Below are 19,551 nucleotides of genomic sequence, written 5' to 3'. Positions count from 1 at the left end.
CGCAGAGCACATACGTGTGTGTATGTATGTGCGCTTGATTGTTGGTGCCTCTGGTTTGTTGGCTTTCTATAAGAAAACATCTGTTAACCTAAAATGCGGGCCCTTCAACTTTTTCCACTTTATTTTATTATTTTCGTTTCTTTTTTACCCATTCTCTGGGTCTCTCTGTTTCTTATAGTTTTTTTTGTGCTGTCTCTCTACTCATGGGTTATAATACACAGCACACACACCACCACCCTCCCCACATGTCCTCCTCCTCCTCCTCCTCCCAGATTGAGCAGCTTCTTGTCCTTTCAACTCCTTCCCCATCGAACCGATCCTCCGCCGATGCTCCTGTTCCCGATTTTCTTGTGTTGTTTTGCTTCTCTGCTTCTCTGCTGTATGTGTGCACTTACCTCCAGAAGAGAGTGCACCACCACCACCACCTCTCTTCACGGGCCTTCCCTCACTTTCCGAATGTGTTGTAGTTTTTTTTTTGTCTCTTGTCCCTCTGTTTCGGTGTATCTTTCTCCCCCTCTTATGTTGCTCAGGTTCCAGGTCGGTTTGGCTACAGCATAACCTGGCACGAAGGGCCACGCGATTTCGGTGTGGTTTTCCAGTTGATGGACAATTTTGGTTCGATTGTTGATTAAGTTGTTTCAGTTATCAGAAATTACCCAAAAAGTTTGTTAAATCAGCATAAAATTCAGTTAAAATGTCTCTTTCCCAGGTTCAACGATTCGCAAATGACCCCGCTGCAGACGGTCCAGCAGCAGCAAAAGGTCCATTCGAGTTTCGCTTAGCCATAACCCATTTGCTGTATTGTACTCTGGTGTAGCGCAGACCCTTCTCCCGATCGGTCCCTTCGACATCCAAACCGGAGGAAGAGAAGGTGCACTGCTCCTACTTGCTTTCTCATTACCTGACCCGCGGCATTACTGTTACTTTGGCTGTTGGTTGGCACACTCCGCGCAGAAGAAGAAGACGGAAAGTAAAACAACCAAGACGACAACCGTCGGCACTAAGAAGTCCCGGATCCAATGAAATAAAAGAAACGTTTTATGCTTAGGGTTTCCCCCAAGGAATCAAACATGCAACGGTGACCTGCAGAATAGACTGCGCGGTTTTAGGGTTAAAGTGGTCCTTCATCGTGTGGTCCTCAACCGTGACGACATCAATGGCGGTTAGGCGACAAGTGACCGCGGCGAATTGACTAAAATTACAATTTCAATACAATTACAAGTTTATGAATAAACTTTAATTGCTAAAATCAAAATTCTAAAGAACTCCATTTAGTTCTGAAAAGACACACAGTGTTCCTTAAAATTGCCACTCAAAAATTTGTGCCGAATAGATAATATCCCGTAACCGTGCAAAACCCGACAAAACTGGATAGTTTAGCCAAATTCGACAGCTGTCGATGCATACAAAAATTACATCCAAATAGCCTAGAATGAGATTCATGCGAACGGATTTAGTGATGAATTTTATTTCGGGTAAAAATTAGTACACTGTAAAAAAAATCAAATAAAGCAAGCACAATTATCCGTATAGCATTTTTTTTCGAAACTATACAAAAACAAATTTGAAATAAAATTTAACTTCATTTTTATTTTTAGATGCAACATCTGATTTACAATCTAAACGTTCTTTAAGGCTGGTACAATTTTTATATAAAGTTTTTGTCTCCCCCCCCCCTCCCCCATCCAAAGTGGCTTGTTATTTCAATATTTATAATTTTTTTTGTTTTATTTTTTTTTATTATTTTTTATTTTTCATTATCTTGATTTTTCAGTGAAGCATCAATTTCACATTACCTACAGTTTTGACGTCACGCGCCGGAAAATGACCTTTCACTATTTGTAGATACGCAATGTGTGTAAACAAAACGATATCAATAATTTCAAGTGGTGCTTAAAAGAAAAATCACAAAAAATCTTCAACTGATTGATTTTATTCGAGAAGTTCGGGTGAAGAAAATTCGCAAGCGAAAAAGATTTTTTTGCGATTATTCCAACCTAAAGAGCACTTAATTTTAAAAATTCCGATCCATCTCCCAGCACCTAGATATCAACCTGATTCACAAAGTCAGAAAGCAGAAAAAGAAAAAAAATCAGATAATTACCATAAAAAAAAACTCATCAAAATTGTAAACATAGGACTAACATTTGAAAACATCTAAAGCCCTATTCAAACCTATGTCTTGAATTCAAAATTCTTACAATATTTTTCTTGAAAACATCAAAATTTGACATGTTTATTTTTTACATTTAAAAACAAATCGATGGTTGCTGAGGCATAGGCATTTGAAAAAAGACCACAATTTGTGTGATAATCAATAAACCTCTCATTTCATATTTCTTTTTCTACTTGTACCTGTAACTCAGCAACCAAAGGTCAAATCTTCAAAGTTTTTTAGAAAAATTTAAAAAAAATCTGAAATTTTTTAAAAAAAATTAATATTTTCCATCTTGGGAAACGATAAGAACTTTTGAAAAAAATATAAAATTTTCGCAATTGTCAAACCTTAGGTTAATTCACCTCAAAAAGGTGGACTTTATCGAAATTCCTTCAATGTACACTTGTTGTTTTCAAATCCATGCATCCAAAATGCAATGTTTTTTTACTCCTTTTATTCTAAGTTTGCCAAGAAGTATTATTTGAAAAAATGGCAACACTGCCATTTTTGCCCTTTCCCTTGCATAGTTCAAAAGTTGCCTTTCTTGATCTTTAAAAACAATTCAAAAAGCTAAAATAAAAATAAAATTTCCTCAAGCTTTTTCAAGTGTTAAAATGTTGTAACTCAATGTTAAAATGTTGTAACTCCGTGCATTTTTGTCACTTTATATATGATTACATTTTTGTCACTTTATATATATTACAAAAAAAAAAAACAAAATTCAAAGAAAGGTTAATTCTAAATTGATCATTTTCATAAATTTTTAAATAACCGATTCAACACAGTCTTGTCGCAAATCGCTTTTTGAAGTTCCGAAAAAAACGCGTTTTAATGTTTGACCCTGAATAAACAATAACAAGAGCACGCAATGTAAACAATAACAAACACGTTTTGTTTGGTTGACAATTCTACGCATTGTCCCGAAGTTAGGTTGAATTTGGTTGCCGATGTCCCGAGTTTAAATTACAAATGATTACGGTAGTCGGGCTTGTACGTGTGTCAAACGCGTTCTGACCTGAAATCCCATTGGCTAGTTGTCGCACTTACATCAACGTTCAGAGTGTGTCAAGATAGCACAACAAGATTGAAACTTCTATCATATATAAAGTGACAAAAATGCACGGAGTTTTTTCGAATTTCGTTGAATATCTCAGGATTGAAATCGAATTTTGGGGATCTGTGAAGGTCAAAAGGTGGGGCATTGTGAGCTGCACATAATGGCGTTCTTAACTCAATTTGGCCCAAAATTCTCGTACGACAAGATAGCACGTTAGTGACGAATTACCAATCATTAAGGTAGAGCTTTTTCGAAAAGTTTAAGAAAGTGTTGAAAATCAATTCCAAAAATACAAACAATACTTTCCATGTGTATGATGTATGATTTTTAGTTTTTTAAATATTTTCAATTTATGTTTTGAAATCTAAAGCAAAAAACAATCGCTGAACGTTTAATTTTTATTTAATAAAAGGCATAGATCAGACCCAAGCTATGCAATGCAATAGCTTTAATCTGGGTGATGAATAGAGCGAATGCGTAACGCGATTTTTGAATGATCCCACTTTGTTTACATCTACAAAGTAGGAAGCTGTTTAAGCACAAGCATGACATTTTTCTTACTGGTAAAATGAGCTGTTTTAGAATCAGTTGTTTGTATGTGTTTTCAAGTTTGGATCGGATAGTAGAGGTTTTTTTTACGGATGACGAAAAACTGCGGCGAGAGTATCATTCTGCGATGTCGCAGATAAATTCCCTGATTGATTTTGGATTCCTACAGCTCTTCCTGGTCCAGCGAAAAAATATCGCTAACTCTAGCGAAGCTGATCCAATAAACAGAGAAGACTTTCACTAAACCAGTAGGTTTTCAAACGGAATCAAATTAAGATTAAGACAGCTTCTGGATGGATACATCCGCATCGACTCAATTTACCACTTCAATTCATGATTATAAAAAATACGATCTCGCCTTCAACTTTTTGAAGATTTCTTGACTTCGACTCCAGGTCCTTAAAAGCCACCATTTTTTCATTCTTGAAGAAAAAAACATTTTTTTAATGATCGATAATAATACTTTCTACTTTTGGCGAACAGTAAATTGGTTCCACTTTGACAGTTCAAAATTGAGGCCGTTTTGCGAACCACTATTCAGCACTTATGCTTTAATGACGTTTGATGGCGCTTACAGTTTTTGTCTCCAATAACTTTTGAAATCCGCATGAAATCAGTTTAAAGATTAAATACTGCATGACAATAGAGTTAAAGGTCAAATACTTCAAATAATACACTTTTTTCAGTTATCTCGCAAACGAAACTAAAAAAACAAGAAACTGTTTTGTTCAGCAGCTCGTCACCGTAATTTAAACCCCAATTACGTATTTTCCGTTAACTGTCACATCTCTTTAAACTTAATTCCCCACACATAAAAAGTGCTCCCATAGTGTTACACAACCTTGAGCACCCCGAATTGTCTCTTTAAAAGTACATTAGCGTTTTTGTTATTCCAGAAACCCTTATACTTCTGGGTTCCCAGGGATCGTCATTGTCTAGCCAAGAAAAAGGGATCACCGAATAAAAAAACGACATGAAGTGAACTACAAATTCGTTGCACCTCCGGAATTGAACCCCGAAAGGAACCAAAAAAAAACTCCAAACAGGTTCCACGTGAATGCACGCAACGCAACTCTTTTTTTCCCTTTTGCTCGCCGAATCCGGAAGTATCGTCCTACTTTTCAGGAATATCTAGATTTAAATGTTCGTCATGTAACACTCTTCTTTTCCGTCGAGCTGAACAATGACGACGAACCTCTTCGTTCATGTGAAAGGTAAAGCATACGCATCAAGTTGGGGAAACCTCGACGAATTAACGAGAGGAAATTGAAGTAGCTCATCGAAATTACGTTGCTTATTTTAATTTACGTCCCTCGACTCTGCCTTCCACGTTCTGGCCCGAAAAGGATTTAATTCATTATTATTCATCAGTCAGAGCCAGCCGGCAGAATCTTCTTTCATCCACTCTCTACCATCCTCTTTCTGAAGTTGAACAACAGTGGATGAGTTCTCTATCCGCCGCCGTCGCCGCGCTCGTGGGCATGTCTGCTCAACTCCCCACCGACTGTTCAAGTTCTGATCCTTTTTTGCCAGCCTCTAAGATCGCAGCTTATCCGCGGGCACGAGGTCTAACCTGCCTTCTAACAAACCCGCTAAAATTAGCAAATTTCCCCTAAGATTTGCGCTCGTGCCCTCGCATGGTTCCTCTCAGTTGCTTTTTTTTGTCGTCGTTCTGAGTTGTGCCCTTTGGCAAAGTAGTTTTTGCCTTCCCCTCTCGTGTGTGTGTCCTGAAGTTTTCTTTGGGCTCGTTGTCCTCGTTGGCCGCGCCACGTTCAAGGCTAGAGGTCCGTTCGGCAGGATAATTGGGTACTAAAGCCCTATGCCAATTTTTATGTACAACGGTAAAAAATACGATTAAAAACCATTTCTGATCACTTTTTTTCATTTTAATGCAATTTTTTTTTTGACGAGACAACATTTTTTCGATGGATCAACTATGGTCCCCTTGGAACGAGCTGTCAAGTAGGAGCTTTTCTGTCAAGAAGGACAGCGAGGTTAATTTTTCAAAATTGATTTAAAAATCCATTTTAAGCTCTTTATGGTCGTACAAAGGGTCATTGTACTCAGAAAAATAAGCTTTATCGCTGTGAACAATAATATCAGCAATCTAAGCTTCATTTTAGGACCCAATTAGTTCTGTGTGCTGGGTTTTTTTCGGAATTATTTTTTTCGGGACGAACTCTACTCTCTCTCTCTCTCGCTGGGCAGGCCAATTTGGGTGCGCCCAGTTCTGTAATTTGTACGAATTATGTGTGTTTTGCTTTTTTTCTGGTACATTTTTGGTTGCTAAAGATGATTGTGCCAAGAACCGGCTTTGACACGTAAATTGCCTCCAATTGGAAGTGTGAATTTTGATGGGTTTGACAATGCCTCTGAAAATTTTGAACTGGCAATGCTCGTACTGTGAGCCTAATTTGATCGTTCCCTATTGTTCAAAAAGTCAGGGACCGAAGGGAAACAATCCTCAAAACTAAGATTTATGTAAAATTTGATATTTCATAATTGTACATTTTAGATACTTCCTTTTTGAAACTGTTATACATTCACGTTTGGGAAAGAATGACCCATAGATTTGAAGATCCCCTAATAAAATCAACAACAACAACAAAATACATTCACATTAAAATACACGCTAGATAGTTTATGCAACAGATTGCAAAAAGATGTTTTTTTTTTCAGCACGAGTCGTACATTTGTCCAGCGAGGTTCACCGAGTTGGATAAGTACGACGAGTGATGAAAAAAACATGTTTTGCAACGAGTTCCATACAATTTTTTTTTCAATTCCGAAAAACGCCCTTCGATCAGAATTATAGGACCAATGCATTACGTCAAATAATCATTTAAATCAAAAAACTAGCATTACTTTTCATAACAAGTGACGAAAAGTTCAACTTTTCAGTATCCATTTCAGTGCTGAAAAGAAGAACTTTTCAGCATTTGTTTTGAAAAGGGTTACTATTCGATTCTGTGATTTTTGGTACGGAAAAGTAGGCTGTTTCGTGGTTCAAGAATGACAGGGAATGGAAAAAGTTTAATGACGGAATTGCAAAAAAAAAAGCTTTTTAGCAAATCCGTCGTGAAATTACTTCCTTTTCCTGACATTCCTGAACGATGAAAAAGCCTACTTTTCTGTACTAAAAATAACAAAATCAAATGGTAACGCTTTTCAAAATAAATGCTGAAAAGTTCTGAAAAGAATTGCAAAAAAAAGCTTTTTAGCAAATCCGTCGTGAAATTACTTCCTTTTCCTGTCATTCCTGAACGATGAAAAAAGCCTACTTTTTTGTACCAAAAATAACAAAATCAAATGGTAACGCTTTTCAAAATAAATTGAAATGGATACTGAAAAGTTGAACTATTCAGCACTTGTTTCGAAAAGTAATACTCTTCAATATTTTTTTTTGATTTAAACGATTAATTGACAAAACACATGAACATTTGACTTATAGTTCCACTCAAAGGGTATTTTTCGGAATTGCAAAAAATGTTGTATGGAACTCAAAAACAAATTTGATTTTTTCAACACTCGTCGTATTTACCCAACTCGGTGAACCTCGTTGTATAAATGTTCGACTCGTGCTAAAAAAGTCTTCTTTTTAAAACTTGTTGCATAAACTATTATTACACACCTCATTGATGAGACCCAAACTGTAAGGAATGGTACAAATCCGGACAGTTTTTAAGCCAACGCTGAGAAATTCAGGTGCCTTTTTAATCAACATCGCCCATCATGATAAACTTTTCAGAAATTTGGTATAACCATGCAGTTGCAGAATATTCAACAAAATTCTCGGTTCCATCTTGAAAATAAACTGACAAACCGCACATTTCCATATCATTTACAATCCTTCGGCGACCTACATCGCAACCCCTTTTGCCCCATCCCAGTTAATAACGGCCTCTCAACCGTGCTGAACATCTGCCGTTTTGCGCGAGCCCAAGCCCGAGCCCCCTGCTCGCTATACTTTAATCATTACCCCAACCCCCAAGAAGAGTAAGTCGTCCCCCTCGCAAAAAAAATCCTTAAAATACATTATAAAACGCATCCACCAATTCTCCAATATCCAGGTTGACTGCGCGACCCCGAAAATGAGACATGACCATAATTCCCCTCATTAGCGCCACCCAACGGCCACCGGTTCTGGATTCTGTCCAACGGGAGTCGTCCAAACGACATTCCCAGCTGGACCCCGTGTCTCCAGCTTCAACAATTAGGCTTGCCCAGGACATGATCGAGAATGGTTAAGCGCGCGCACAGGGACAACTATTGTCTCCAAGCCTATACTTAACCTACAAAGTTGATTGTACGGTCTGGGGTTTCGATAGTTGAGAGGGGGTCCCCTTAATCAAAGGGGTCTCTTTTTGGGGAGGTAAAGGTTACAGGGGAGTTCGAGACTTACCACGCCATTGTCCATGCCGCCATATGGAGACTGATAGCCTGCTTTTTCTGGAAATGAACAGAGTGAAAAAAAGGACAAGGAGAAAGAAATTAAAATCATTTCGAAAATATCACGAGAAACACCTTTTGCATATTGACGCACACATTCACACACATACACACGATTGCGTTCGGGGAGATCGTCATCAAGGCGATTTAAAAAATCAATTCGACGATGTATGCGTCCGCATAGGGGGAGAAGCCTCCAAAAAAGCCATCTGCTCGCAGTTAATACATACCATCATAAATGAAGACAGAAAAAAACATCAACAGAGGTACAAAAAAACGACTCAACCCAACGCACACCGACAAAAACTTTCCCAATTTCGACGACGGCGACGCCACCACTTACGGGGGTAGAGACCTTCCACGTGGTTGAGGCACCAGGGGACACGAGAGGACACGAGATTTTCGAAGGACCGGTCCCAATCAACAACAACAACACCACCATCATCACCGACATCGGTTGGTCCGGTTCGACTCCGGTCGCCAATGTGAAACCATAAATATGTTAATAATTGCATAGTACCACCTGTACAACTGGATTCTGGCCCGGCGCGAAAACGCAGGCCCCGAAATAACAACCAACCAGCGTTTTTTTTTTCTTCTTTCAGACATAAACGAGAAAAAATGCTGTTGCTGCTTGCAACAAAGTTTTTCCTCGTCAAGCGAATGCTTCCGAGTTCGAATCCTGGCGCGAGAAACGGTGAAAAGGCAACAGCAAAAAAAATAAGAACTCACTCAATTGAACTGAAACCACCAGTTGAATGCACTCGAACGGCGAACGTCCTATCCTAAAACAGAACGAGGACAACATCTCTCCCCCTCCCACAAAAACCTAAACAAACGTGGCCTGGCGTGGAGGTTGTAGGATGTTTGTGGTCTAAATTAAGCTGGCTGTCCGATCCCTGCCGCGGGACTGATGGAAAATAAATATTGATATCCTGCGGTAGCCACCCACTCACACGCACGAGAGTTTGGAACAACAGAACCGGGCGAGGTGGGCTTGAAAGCTGGCAAAAACTATTATAAAAGGTCAATTTTGTACGGGACAAACACTAAACGAAAAGCTATTTAGAATAAAATTGTGCTTCTATTGTTATGCTTGGTTTTGAGTTATTTTTTAAAATATTTATTCGAATTGAAAATTTTACACAGATTTCATTTTGTTCTTTGTACTGCTCTACTCAGCAAATTTTTGTCCTAAATTCAAAGTTTAAAAAGGAACATTAAAGAGAATTTTCTCCGCTTTTTGGTTATTTTTTCTGTAACGGGCATGGATACCAAGGGGATGATGTAAGAAGAAGATTAACAATCCGCATACTTTATTGCAAGATGCTCTAGGTGGATACCGAAAATTTGGTTGAAATTTTAAATATTTTTGTTTGTGCTACAAATCTTATTATTTTATCTGTTTTCGATAAGAAGCTGATTAATTGAATCATTTTATAGCCGATAGACTATTTTTCTAAGCTCCAAAACATATTTTTTGTTGAAAAATATTTTTGTTGCAAAATTGCCTGGCCTAATTTGTGTTCACCAATATCAGTGTCTTGAGTTTGTTTTTCTTTTGCTCTTCGGTCTGACAGGGGGATTGGCAGCCACACCCCCTTGATGCATTCAATTTCAAAAAATTATATTTTTTTTCCACCTGGAACCAACATAAAAAATGAAAATTAAATAAAATCTGATCATATACCAAAAAAGTGCTTTTAAACATATTTTAGAAAATGTCTGAATAAGCTATTTTTTGTCGTGAATAAAATGTTATCCCCGCTTATCCTTGGCTCAAAAAAATTGATTTGCCTTCTAAAACATCAAAAAATAAAATTAAATGGAAAAATGTGTTTGTACGGTAGCTTTTCTGAATTGCCCAATAACATTGCTTAAGACACCACTTAGATCAGAAAATCTCTTTCACAGATGCAGATATTCGAGTATTTTGGTATTCAGATACCAAGAAATCGGTCGATTTTACAGTGAATAGCCATCGAATTACTGCTGAAATTTCAGTGAATTTTGACAGCACTGGAAATAATTACATCATTCAATTTAAAAAAAGTGTAAAATTTTTTTCATTTCTTTATAAATTTTGAAACATTTTTAGTTCTGTGCTGCTAAAACAATTTTGAATAAACTCTATTTTTTTACTTTAATCATATTCGGAAAATTCGACAAAAAAAAATAGGGCACTGTCATAATTGACTATGACAACAAAGAACAACATTAAATTGGAAATAATGCGTAATCTTCATTTTTGCAATTCCATCGTGAAACTACTTACTTTTCCTGTCATTCTAGAACGACGAAATAGCCTACTTTTCTGTACCAAAAATAACAGAATCGAATAGCAACACTTTTCAAAATAAATGCTGAAAAGTTCTACTTTTCAGCACTCAAATGGGTGCTGAAAAGTTGAACTTTTCAGCACTTGTTTCGAAAAGTAACACTTTTCAACATTTTTTTGATTTAAACGTTTTATTGACAAAATACATGAAAATTTGACATAAAATTTCACTCAGTGTGTGTTTTTTGGAATTGCAAAAAATGTTGTATGTAACTCGTTGCAAAACTTGATTTTTTCAGCACTCTTCGTATTTATCCAACTCGGTGAACCTCGTTGGATAAATGTACGACTCGTGCTGAAAAAATTCTCTTTTTGCAACTTGTTGCATAAACTACTATTACCAGCTAATTTTATCCTACTAAATACTAGGTATTTTCGTGAAAAAAACATTATTGTTGAAGTGAAACTTACTGGGCTCTGTTGAGTTTTTTTTATTGATCTATTCTAAATGTTTCCAATCCATATAACATGTTTTTCATGTAAATATTAATACTATGAATTATTTAAATACATTTAAGTAGGTTATTAGGGCTTTTTCTTGCCCCCTGAATTGTTAGGAAATATGGGTAGGCAAAAACTTTAAATGCAAATTTCATTGGTCTTACTAACAAAAATAATTAATCACACTTTCCAATAAAAAATAAAACAAATGGAAAAATCGTAAAACTAACGAAACATTATGTTTTCCTAGTTTAGCGAGCTTGCAGGTCATTTCACCGAAAGTCGTTTTCTAAAATAAAATAAAAAATCATCAGAAATGTTATTGAAATTTATTTCCTGTAAGTTATTTAACTTTGCTAACTATGTAAAACTTTTCAGAAAGCTTTTTGTATGAACTCAAAATTCTATAAATTATTTTTTAAACTTTATATTTTCATTCAATTTGTTTGAAGTTTATGTCCCTCGACTCTGACCAAATCCTAAGTTTAAAAATATATATGAAAAAGTGTTTTAACATCAGTCAAGTAAATTTTCAAACATATCGGCGATTTTTTTCTTGCAAAACTCTACATTAAATTTTTTTAACGAGCTCAAACATGCTAAATGTGATTATCAATGCAGAAAATTGCATTTCAAATTGTGCTTTCAAAATCTTTAAAAACAATTAAGCTCTGATTTTTTTTTTGTTTTCGAAGTTTTCGGCAGGCATAAACTTTAAAAATATTTCTAATGGCACCAATAAAAAAATACTACAATTATAATCACATATTTTCAATATTTTTTCAACTATTTTGAATCATAATAAAACTTTCCGGTAAACAACTTTCAGTAAAATTGTATTAGAATTCAAATTTTTATCCGAAGTATCTTTTTATAAGCTCTTATAAACATTTTTTTTAATTTGTGCTTCTTGGGTGATTTTGAAATCCCCTGACTTAAGGTGGTGTCCAGAAAACAAAAAAAAAATAAAAAATATACTGATTTTTTTAGAATTAAAAGAAATTGTAATTTTGAAGTGTATCTTACTCTGGGAACGCCATTCTATACTGGAATTTAGTCCAACCAAATCGAAATAGAAACCATCCTGTTGCTTTCTTCAAAAACCACCCTAAAACCAGCACAACATCACACGGAAAAGAGGGGGTGAGCTTAAACCCGCTCCAGTTTCGGGAGGTGGTAGGTATAGAATTTCCCTCCCCTATGGTATGTTTTTCCACGCATCGGTCGGTGGTCCGTCAAAACTCTCCACCAGCGTCGGCTAATCGCTATTCTAAACACGCCCAAACAGAACCCAAAAACATGAACCTGGGCTGGTCGGTTGGTAGTGCAGCTTATCATTTGGGAAACTTGTTGCAGGTGCACTCTGGCGACTATTTTGGCGTGGGGTTGATTGTTGCTGGTCACGTGCACACACACGTGCTGCGGTGGAGTTCACGGCAATCAAAAATTCGAACCTTTTGGCGCAAATTTTCTAGAATTGCAAACATGAATGATTTCGCCGTAATAAGATTGCAGTCCGCATCCTGTGCGCAGAGATCACTGCCCTCTCTGGAGATGGTACGAGACGATCCCGAACACATGTGAGCAATTCTCTGAGATTTCGGTCATTCGATTTTTTCTGTATTTTTTAATCCGGCTGAAACTTTTTTGGTGCCTTCGGTATGCCCAAAGAAGCCATTTTGCATCATTAGTTTGTCCATATAATTTTCCATACAAATTTGGCAGCTGTCCATACAAAAATGATATGTAAAAATTCAAAAATCTGTATCTTTTGAAGGAATTTTTTGATCGATTTGGTGTCTTCGGCAAAGTTGTAGGTATGGATATGGACTACACTGAAAAAAAATGATACACGGTAAAAAAAATTTTGGTGATTTTTAATTTAACTTTTTGTCACTAAAACTTGATTTGCAAAAAAACACTATTTTTAATTTTTTTTATTTTTTGATATGTTTTAGAGGACATAAAATGCCAACTTTTCAGAAATTTCCAGAATGGGCAAAATCTTTGACCGAGTTATGATTTTTGAATCAATACAGATTTTTCAAAAATCGAAATATTGGTCGCAAAAATTTTTCAACTTCATTTTTCGATGTAAAATCGAATTTGCAATCAAAAAGTACTTTAGTGAATTTTTGATAAAGTTCACCGTTTTCAAGTTATAACCATTTTTAGGTAACTTTTTTGAAAATAGTCGCAGTTTTTCATTTTTTTAAATTAGTGCCCATGTTTGCCCATCTTTGAAAAAAATAGTTTTGAAAAGCTGAGAAAATTCTCTATATTTTGCTTTATTGAACTTTGTCGATACGACCCATAGTTGCTGAGATATTGCCATGCAAAGGTTAAAAAACAGGAAAATTTATGTTTTCTAAGTCTCACCCAAATAACCCACCATTTTATAATGTCGATATCTCAGCAACTATAGGTCCGATTTACAATGTTAAAACATGAAACATTCGTGAAATTTTCCGATCTTTTCGAAAAAAATATTTTCAAAAATTTAAAATCAAGACTAACATTTCAAATGGGCGTAATATTGAATGTTTGGCCCGTTTGAAATGTTAGTCTTGATTTTAATTTTTTTTAAATATTTTTTTCGAAAAGATCGGAAAATTTCACGAATGTTTCATGTTTTAACATTGTAAATCGGACCTATAGTTGCTGAGATATCGACATTAGAAAATGGTGGGTTGTTTGGGTGAGACTTAGAAAACATAAATTTTCCTGTTTTTTAACCTTTGCATGGCAATATCTCAGCAACTATGGGTCGTATCGACAAAGTTCAATAAAGCAAAATATAGAGAATTTTCTCAGCTTTTCAAAAATATTTTTTTCAAAGATAGGCAAACATGGGCACTAATTTAAAAAAATGAAAAACTGCGACTATTTTCAAAAAAGTTACCTAAAATTGGTTATAACTTGAAAACGGTGCACTTTAACAAAAATTCACTAAAGTACTTTTTGATTGCAAATTCGATTTTACATCGAAAATGAAGTTGAAAATTTTTGCGACCAATATTTCGATTTTTGAAAAATCTGTATTGATTCAAAAATCATAACTCGGTCAAAGATTTTTTGCCCATTCTGGAAATTTCTGAAAAGTTGGCATTTTATGTCCTCTAAAACATATCAAAAAATAAAAAAAATTTAAAATAGTGTTTTTTTGCAAATCAAGTTTTAGTGACAAAAAGTTAAATTAAAAATCACCAAATTTTTTTTTACCGTGTGTCATTTTTTTTCAGTGTAGTCCATATCCATACCTACAACTTTGCCGAAGACACCAAATCGATCAAAAAATTCCTTCAAAAGATACAGATTTTTGAATTTTTACATATCATTTTTGTATGGACAGCTGCCAAATTTGTATGGAAAATTATATGGACAAACTAATGATGCAAAATGGCTTCTTTGGGCATACCGAAGGCACCAAAAAAGTTTCAGCCGGATTAAAAAATACAAAAATTTAAATTAAAGAAAAAAGACCGATTCCGTAGAGAACTGCTCATGTTCAACCTCACGTTCAAGTTACGCAAAACTCCGCAAATCGACGAAACCTGAATTCGATCGGATCCTCTCTTTGTTTTTATCTCCGCTTCAATTTCAGCTGCCAACTTGCTCCCAGAGACTACGGCTGCTGCGTCCTTCTTCTTTACGTGGTTTCACCTGTAACTTTGTGAGTTCATGTGCGCGCGATTGCATGGATTTTCCTTGCTAGCTGAAAAAGTTGCAAAATGTATCAATTAGGTAAGCACTAGTTGTCAGATGTTAAACCGTGGAATTTGAGAGTCTTTCTTCATTTTATACAGCAACAAAAATACGTTACAGCAATCTACCAGCATTTCCCCGTAACCTCACCAAAACCTGGTGGTTGTTTTGACGGCTATTTCCACCACCACAACTTGTTCCTTCCGTCGACGCAGGGACGGTTGGGTGCGTGTGTGTTCGATCCCCGAAACCGAACCCAACAAACAAAAAAAAACGTGCATGGAAAGAGGGTCGAAAAAGAGCAAGAGAAATAAAACACCGCCAGCCGGATGTAAGTGTGAATGAAATCTCTTCTTTCCCGAAAGAGAGCGGAGAACGCGCGCGCTCCCCCCAACCAACTAACGATGACGAAAACGGAAAACGTGAACGAAAATGGTCCCTCTTTCCATGGAAGGTTTGGAGGAGGGAGCAGGATAGAACGATTTTGTTTTGGGTTATGTGCGTCGCGGACTAACTCTTGGGGAAGAAGTGAATAATTTACGAATGGTTCAAAGTGTACAAATTCGTTTCTAGTCTTCTTTTTCTCGAGTATAAACATACTAATCGAAACACTGAACTGGGGACAATTCATCAAAGTTCCACTTCGTGAATCAGACATTGGTCCCAAACCGTTGATTACGCACTTATGAAGAATATCTGATGTGTTTAAGGGGCGTCACGCGTCCGTAAAGTACTTGAAGCGATTTGTTATTGTTAGTACCAACTGGCGACACTTGCAACCCCCCGTTGTGGGTTAATTGTTTGTCCATATTCAGTAAACACGAAGATATTTCTCTCTAAATATCTGCAGTTAGAAAAAGAAAACCTGTGACGTCCGACCGCCAACTGGCAAATCTCCTAACCCTGTGTACAAGTGTAGTAATATACCTATATTTAAAACCGTTTCAACACCGGCACACACACACACCCTCAACCACATGTCTTCATCGTAGTACCAAACACGTGAGTCCAAAATCCAGACGGTACTAACTACATCTGGGATGGGTCTCTTTAGCAAACACAAACCATCGCGCGGCCCCAGGCCACAAGTGGTTTTTTGTCGTAGGTCAATGATTTGGTCACGAGTTCCGTTCCTCGGCTCCACCGAAAATAATGAATTTGAGGAGTGCTGCATTGCTGAGGAGGTGGATCGGATTTCGTCACGAAAGTTTCGCAGGTGATTAATGGTGTAATTGCGAGCGTTTCAATTTTTGAGAGTGTGCCTTTTACTTCTTGCAGTGAGATCATCAACTTTCTGGTAATGGAAGGTTATAAATTTGAGGTAAAATTGCAAAGGTCTTTTGCAAAGTAATTAAAATAAAAGTACATCAGACATTCTCTTGCAGCTTGCAGCCCAATCAGTAATATTCAATTTGAAAAACTTGGTTTCGTTTAAAACTAAAGAAGATAGTTATTCTATCCTTTTATGACCTCGGTCATGGATGCTTCCCTTATTTTGGGCAAGTCAGATCGATAAAAGTATATTTTATTTTTTCAGATTGTTCCGAATACAAGAATTGGGAACACAAAATATAATTCATTTTTAAACTCAAACTATATATTTTTTTTTTGTTAAAATTTACAGTTGTTTTCTTATAAGTTGTTCTATTTTTTTATTCTTTGTCCTCTATCTTACCCTATACCCTAACTGGCTCAACCGGAGCCGTACGTCTATTTATAGATCCGCGATCTATTGTTCTTCGTCTTGATGGATGTTGATGATTTCATGGGTGTCTTGTTGGAAGAGTCTTCCTTCCTTCCTTCACGCGTTGTTATCTTCCCGTATACTCCCCACTCACCCACCCCTTGTTGTTGTAAAGGGGGTGAGCGACATGTTTGTAGTGGCAATTAATTACCGAGTATCTGTCAGAGGGAGCACCGAAAAATCGGTGGCGACGTGATCGGGCGGGATTCGTACCCTGATCGTCTGCTTGAAAGGCAGATCGCTTAACCATTCGGCTAAGTATCCGGACTAGTTGTTCAAATTATGCAATTAGAATTTAAAGGGTTCAATACACAAATTTTCATGTTTTGCTATTTGTACGTTTTTGAAACCGTCTTAGTCAGGAGTATTCAAAAACACCCAAAAAGCAAAAAAAAATGTTTATTGGCTTTTTCAAAACAAAAACTCCACAATTATTTTTGAAGCATAATTTTATCAAAAACACAAATTGTGCTTGTTTAGAAAAGTAAAATCAAATACAGTTCAAATTTGATTATTTGAACAATGTTAGAAAATTTCAGAAAAAAATGTAGAAGGATAAACGATTTAAGTCAAGCAATTAAAATTTTTGTTGAGACCAAAATTCAAATAAAAACCTTTTAAAAACTCATGGGCCAAAAGTAGATATTTTAAAATGTATTTATTTTTTCTATGTTTTATTGATGGAACTTTCGTAAAGCCTGACCAGCCAACTTTTAAATACATAAGATATTTGCAAACATATTTTTTGAAGTATTTGCTTATAAATAGAAACATACTTGAAACATTACTGAATTTGATGCCTTGTTCACAAAATAAATGTTTTTGTTTATTTTTAATTACGCCTGAATGCTTGCAAAAAAGCTGTCAAAGCTTTGAAAGGTAATTTTCAAACATATCCGCAAGAGGTCGCAAGGCATCCGATTCCGAACTGATGAGGTTATCTGAAAATTAACCTTTTTTTACATCCACCAAAATTGTTTGTTTGCAAAACTATTGAATAACTACATCAGACTTTACAATTTTCAATATCAAGCCGTAGGAACAAACAAATCCGGACAAAATTTGTTCAGTCAAACCCGAGAAAATCGTATGCTTGTTTATCAACATACCCTCACACGTACTGACATTTTTCTCAAAATTTGATTCTAAGTCAATATGTGCACGTGTGAAGATGATCTAGAAGAATATTTAAGATTTTTTTAGTATTTAGGATAGTACAATTTTTTAAGCATTTGTCCCTCGGCTCTAGTCAAGGTCGAGGGGAGGGGGAGAATAAATAACTAAATTTCAAATTTCAAGCGTTAATTTCCAAATTTCAAAACAAAAGTATATCAAAATGGTTTACACATAATTGCACCCAACTGGCAGTCGCATGATTGTGATGCATGGCGGCATGAAAGTATATCAGAATCTGCATGAAATCTGTCCTCATGCATTTTTTGCGATATAGGAGTATGACATTTTTGCCCGTTACCGACAATTATCGACATTACCGACGGCTTTTTGGTTGTATTTCACAAAAAAAATCACTTAGCAGAACGAGGATTGAACCATCAACTTCTTGGTTATTGATCCGACACGCTACCACCGCGCCATGAACGCTTGATGAAAATTGAGTGAAAGAGCACCAACATATGCTTCTCTTTGGAGTGTTGCTCGGGGACGGGCCAGCTTTATATGTGTTGGTGAGAACTGCAGATCGCTGAAATGTTTACACGCGGGCAAAAATGATCTATGAGCTTGCTGCAAAAAATGTTATAAAATATGACATTTTCTGCAACAAATCCAATGTTGCAGATTTTGAGATATATTTTTCCTTTGGGTGTGCATGTACACATGAATCTTTTTGCCGATTTGCAAACTTTTTTTTTTACAAAAAATCAATTTCAAAAAAAAAATAACAGTTTTTAATTTTTGTTTTTTTTTTTATTTGTTTTAGAGAACAAAGTGAGGACAGAAATTTTGCAGCCAAGCTGTTTTTTTAAATATGTTTTTTTTTGTTGAAAAAATAAAATTTCATACAACTTTTTTTAAGATAAATATTTTGATGTTAATTTTTATAGAAAATTCTTTAAACACTAAACATTGGATACGTAAAAACAGAAAATCCGTTAAAAAAAATTGAAAGTTTAAAACTATTTAGAAAGTAAATTCAGCCAACTTTAAACATTGCCAATTTCATGTTTTCATATCCGCTCTTGCCACGAAATGCATCGACAGTTGCAACAAAGTTTTAAAGTGCAACTATTACACACAAAAAAAAACATATCCCAACCCGCAAAACAGGAATTATGCTTTCTGGTTCAGATTGGCCAATATCCTCGCCACCCTCGCAAAACTACCTATTTTTTTTCCTTTTTTCTCTCATTCCAAATTCATACTATCCAAATGAGAGACCGGAAAAAAATCACATAATCAACTTCTGCCCCCTCCTCCAACGCAATTCATACCAATCGCACACACAAGCCGTGCTGCCGTACGTGTGTCTGATTGTCTATGGTTTTGCGTGTGTGTGAATGTGTGATTTTTTTGCTGGTGCGAGCGCATTATGCTCAAACTGGACCAACTGCCTCCCACCCCGATCCTGGTTGTAATTGACTCACTGACTGAACTGTGCTGCCGCATGACTGAACTCTGATTATTCCGGGAAACACAACCCCTTCGGGAAAGTCAGACACAGAGGGGGAGGGGGAGAGTCAGGATTTTCCCAAAGGGATTAAATATGTGTTTTTTTTTTGTTTTGTCTTGAAGCAAGAATTGAACCAAAGACCTTTAAGTTGACAAATTTTAGATTAAATTGATAAATTAAAGAATATTTTCCAAATAACATTTTTACACCCTTCTAACAGTAACTGTCAGAAAGCACTCCTGACCGAGGACCAGAGGAAGGCAGGTTAAAGCGTATCCTTTGTTTTATATTTTTCATTTCATTAATTTTTCAACTTTTGTTATTGCCGGTTCACACACAGCTCGTTGATTCTGATGCGAGGTGGAGGGAAGGTTGTCCAGAGGGATGTTCGATTTTTTATGCTCATATAGGGGTGTGATAGGTACCAACATCATTCCGTAACCACAGACAATCAGACGTTCAAACTCACCTCTCGAATCGC

General features: G+C 36.2%; 1 protein-coding gene across 6 annotated transcripts in view; it reads right to left on the bottom strand.

The window, feature by feature from the left end:
* LOC6039100 (protein daughterless) overlaps positions 1–19,551 on the bottom strand; it is a 79,827-nt gene that overhangs the window by 37,071 nt on the left and 23,205 nt on the right. For all 6 annotated transcript variants that reach the window (XM_038258040.1, XM_038258041.1, XM_038258045.1 and 3 more), the window contains exon 2: positions 8,167–8,213. In XM_038258040.1, the coding sequence (XP_038113968.1) occupies positions 8,167–8,213 (47 nt within the window). The remainder of the gene's footprint in view (positions 1–8,166; positions 8,214–19,551) is intronic.

The sequence above is a fragment of the Culex quinquefasciatus genome, chromosome 2 (genome assembly GCF_015732765.1).
Source record: "Culex quinquefasciatus strain JHB chromosome 2, VPISU_Cqui_1.0_pri_paternal, whole genome shotgun sequence".
Taxonomy (NCBI): Eukaryota; Metazoa; Arthropoda; class Insecta; order Diptera; family Culicidae; genus Culex; species Culex quinquefasciatus.
Note: the sequence above shows the minus strand (reverse complement) of the source record. Positions and strands in the feature narration are given on the sequence as shown.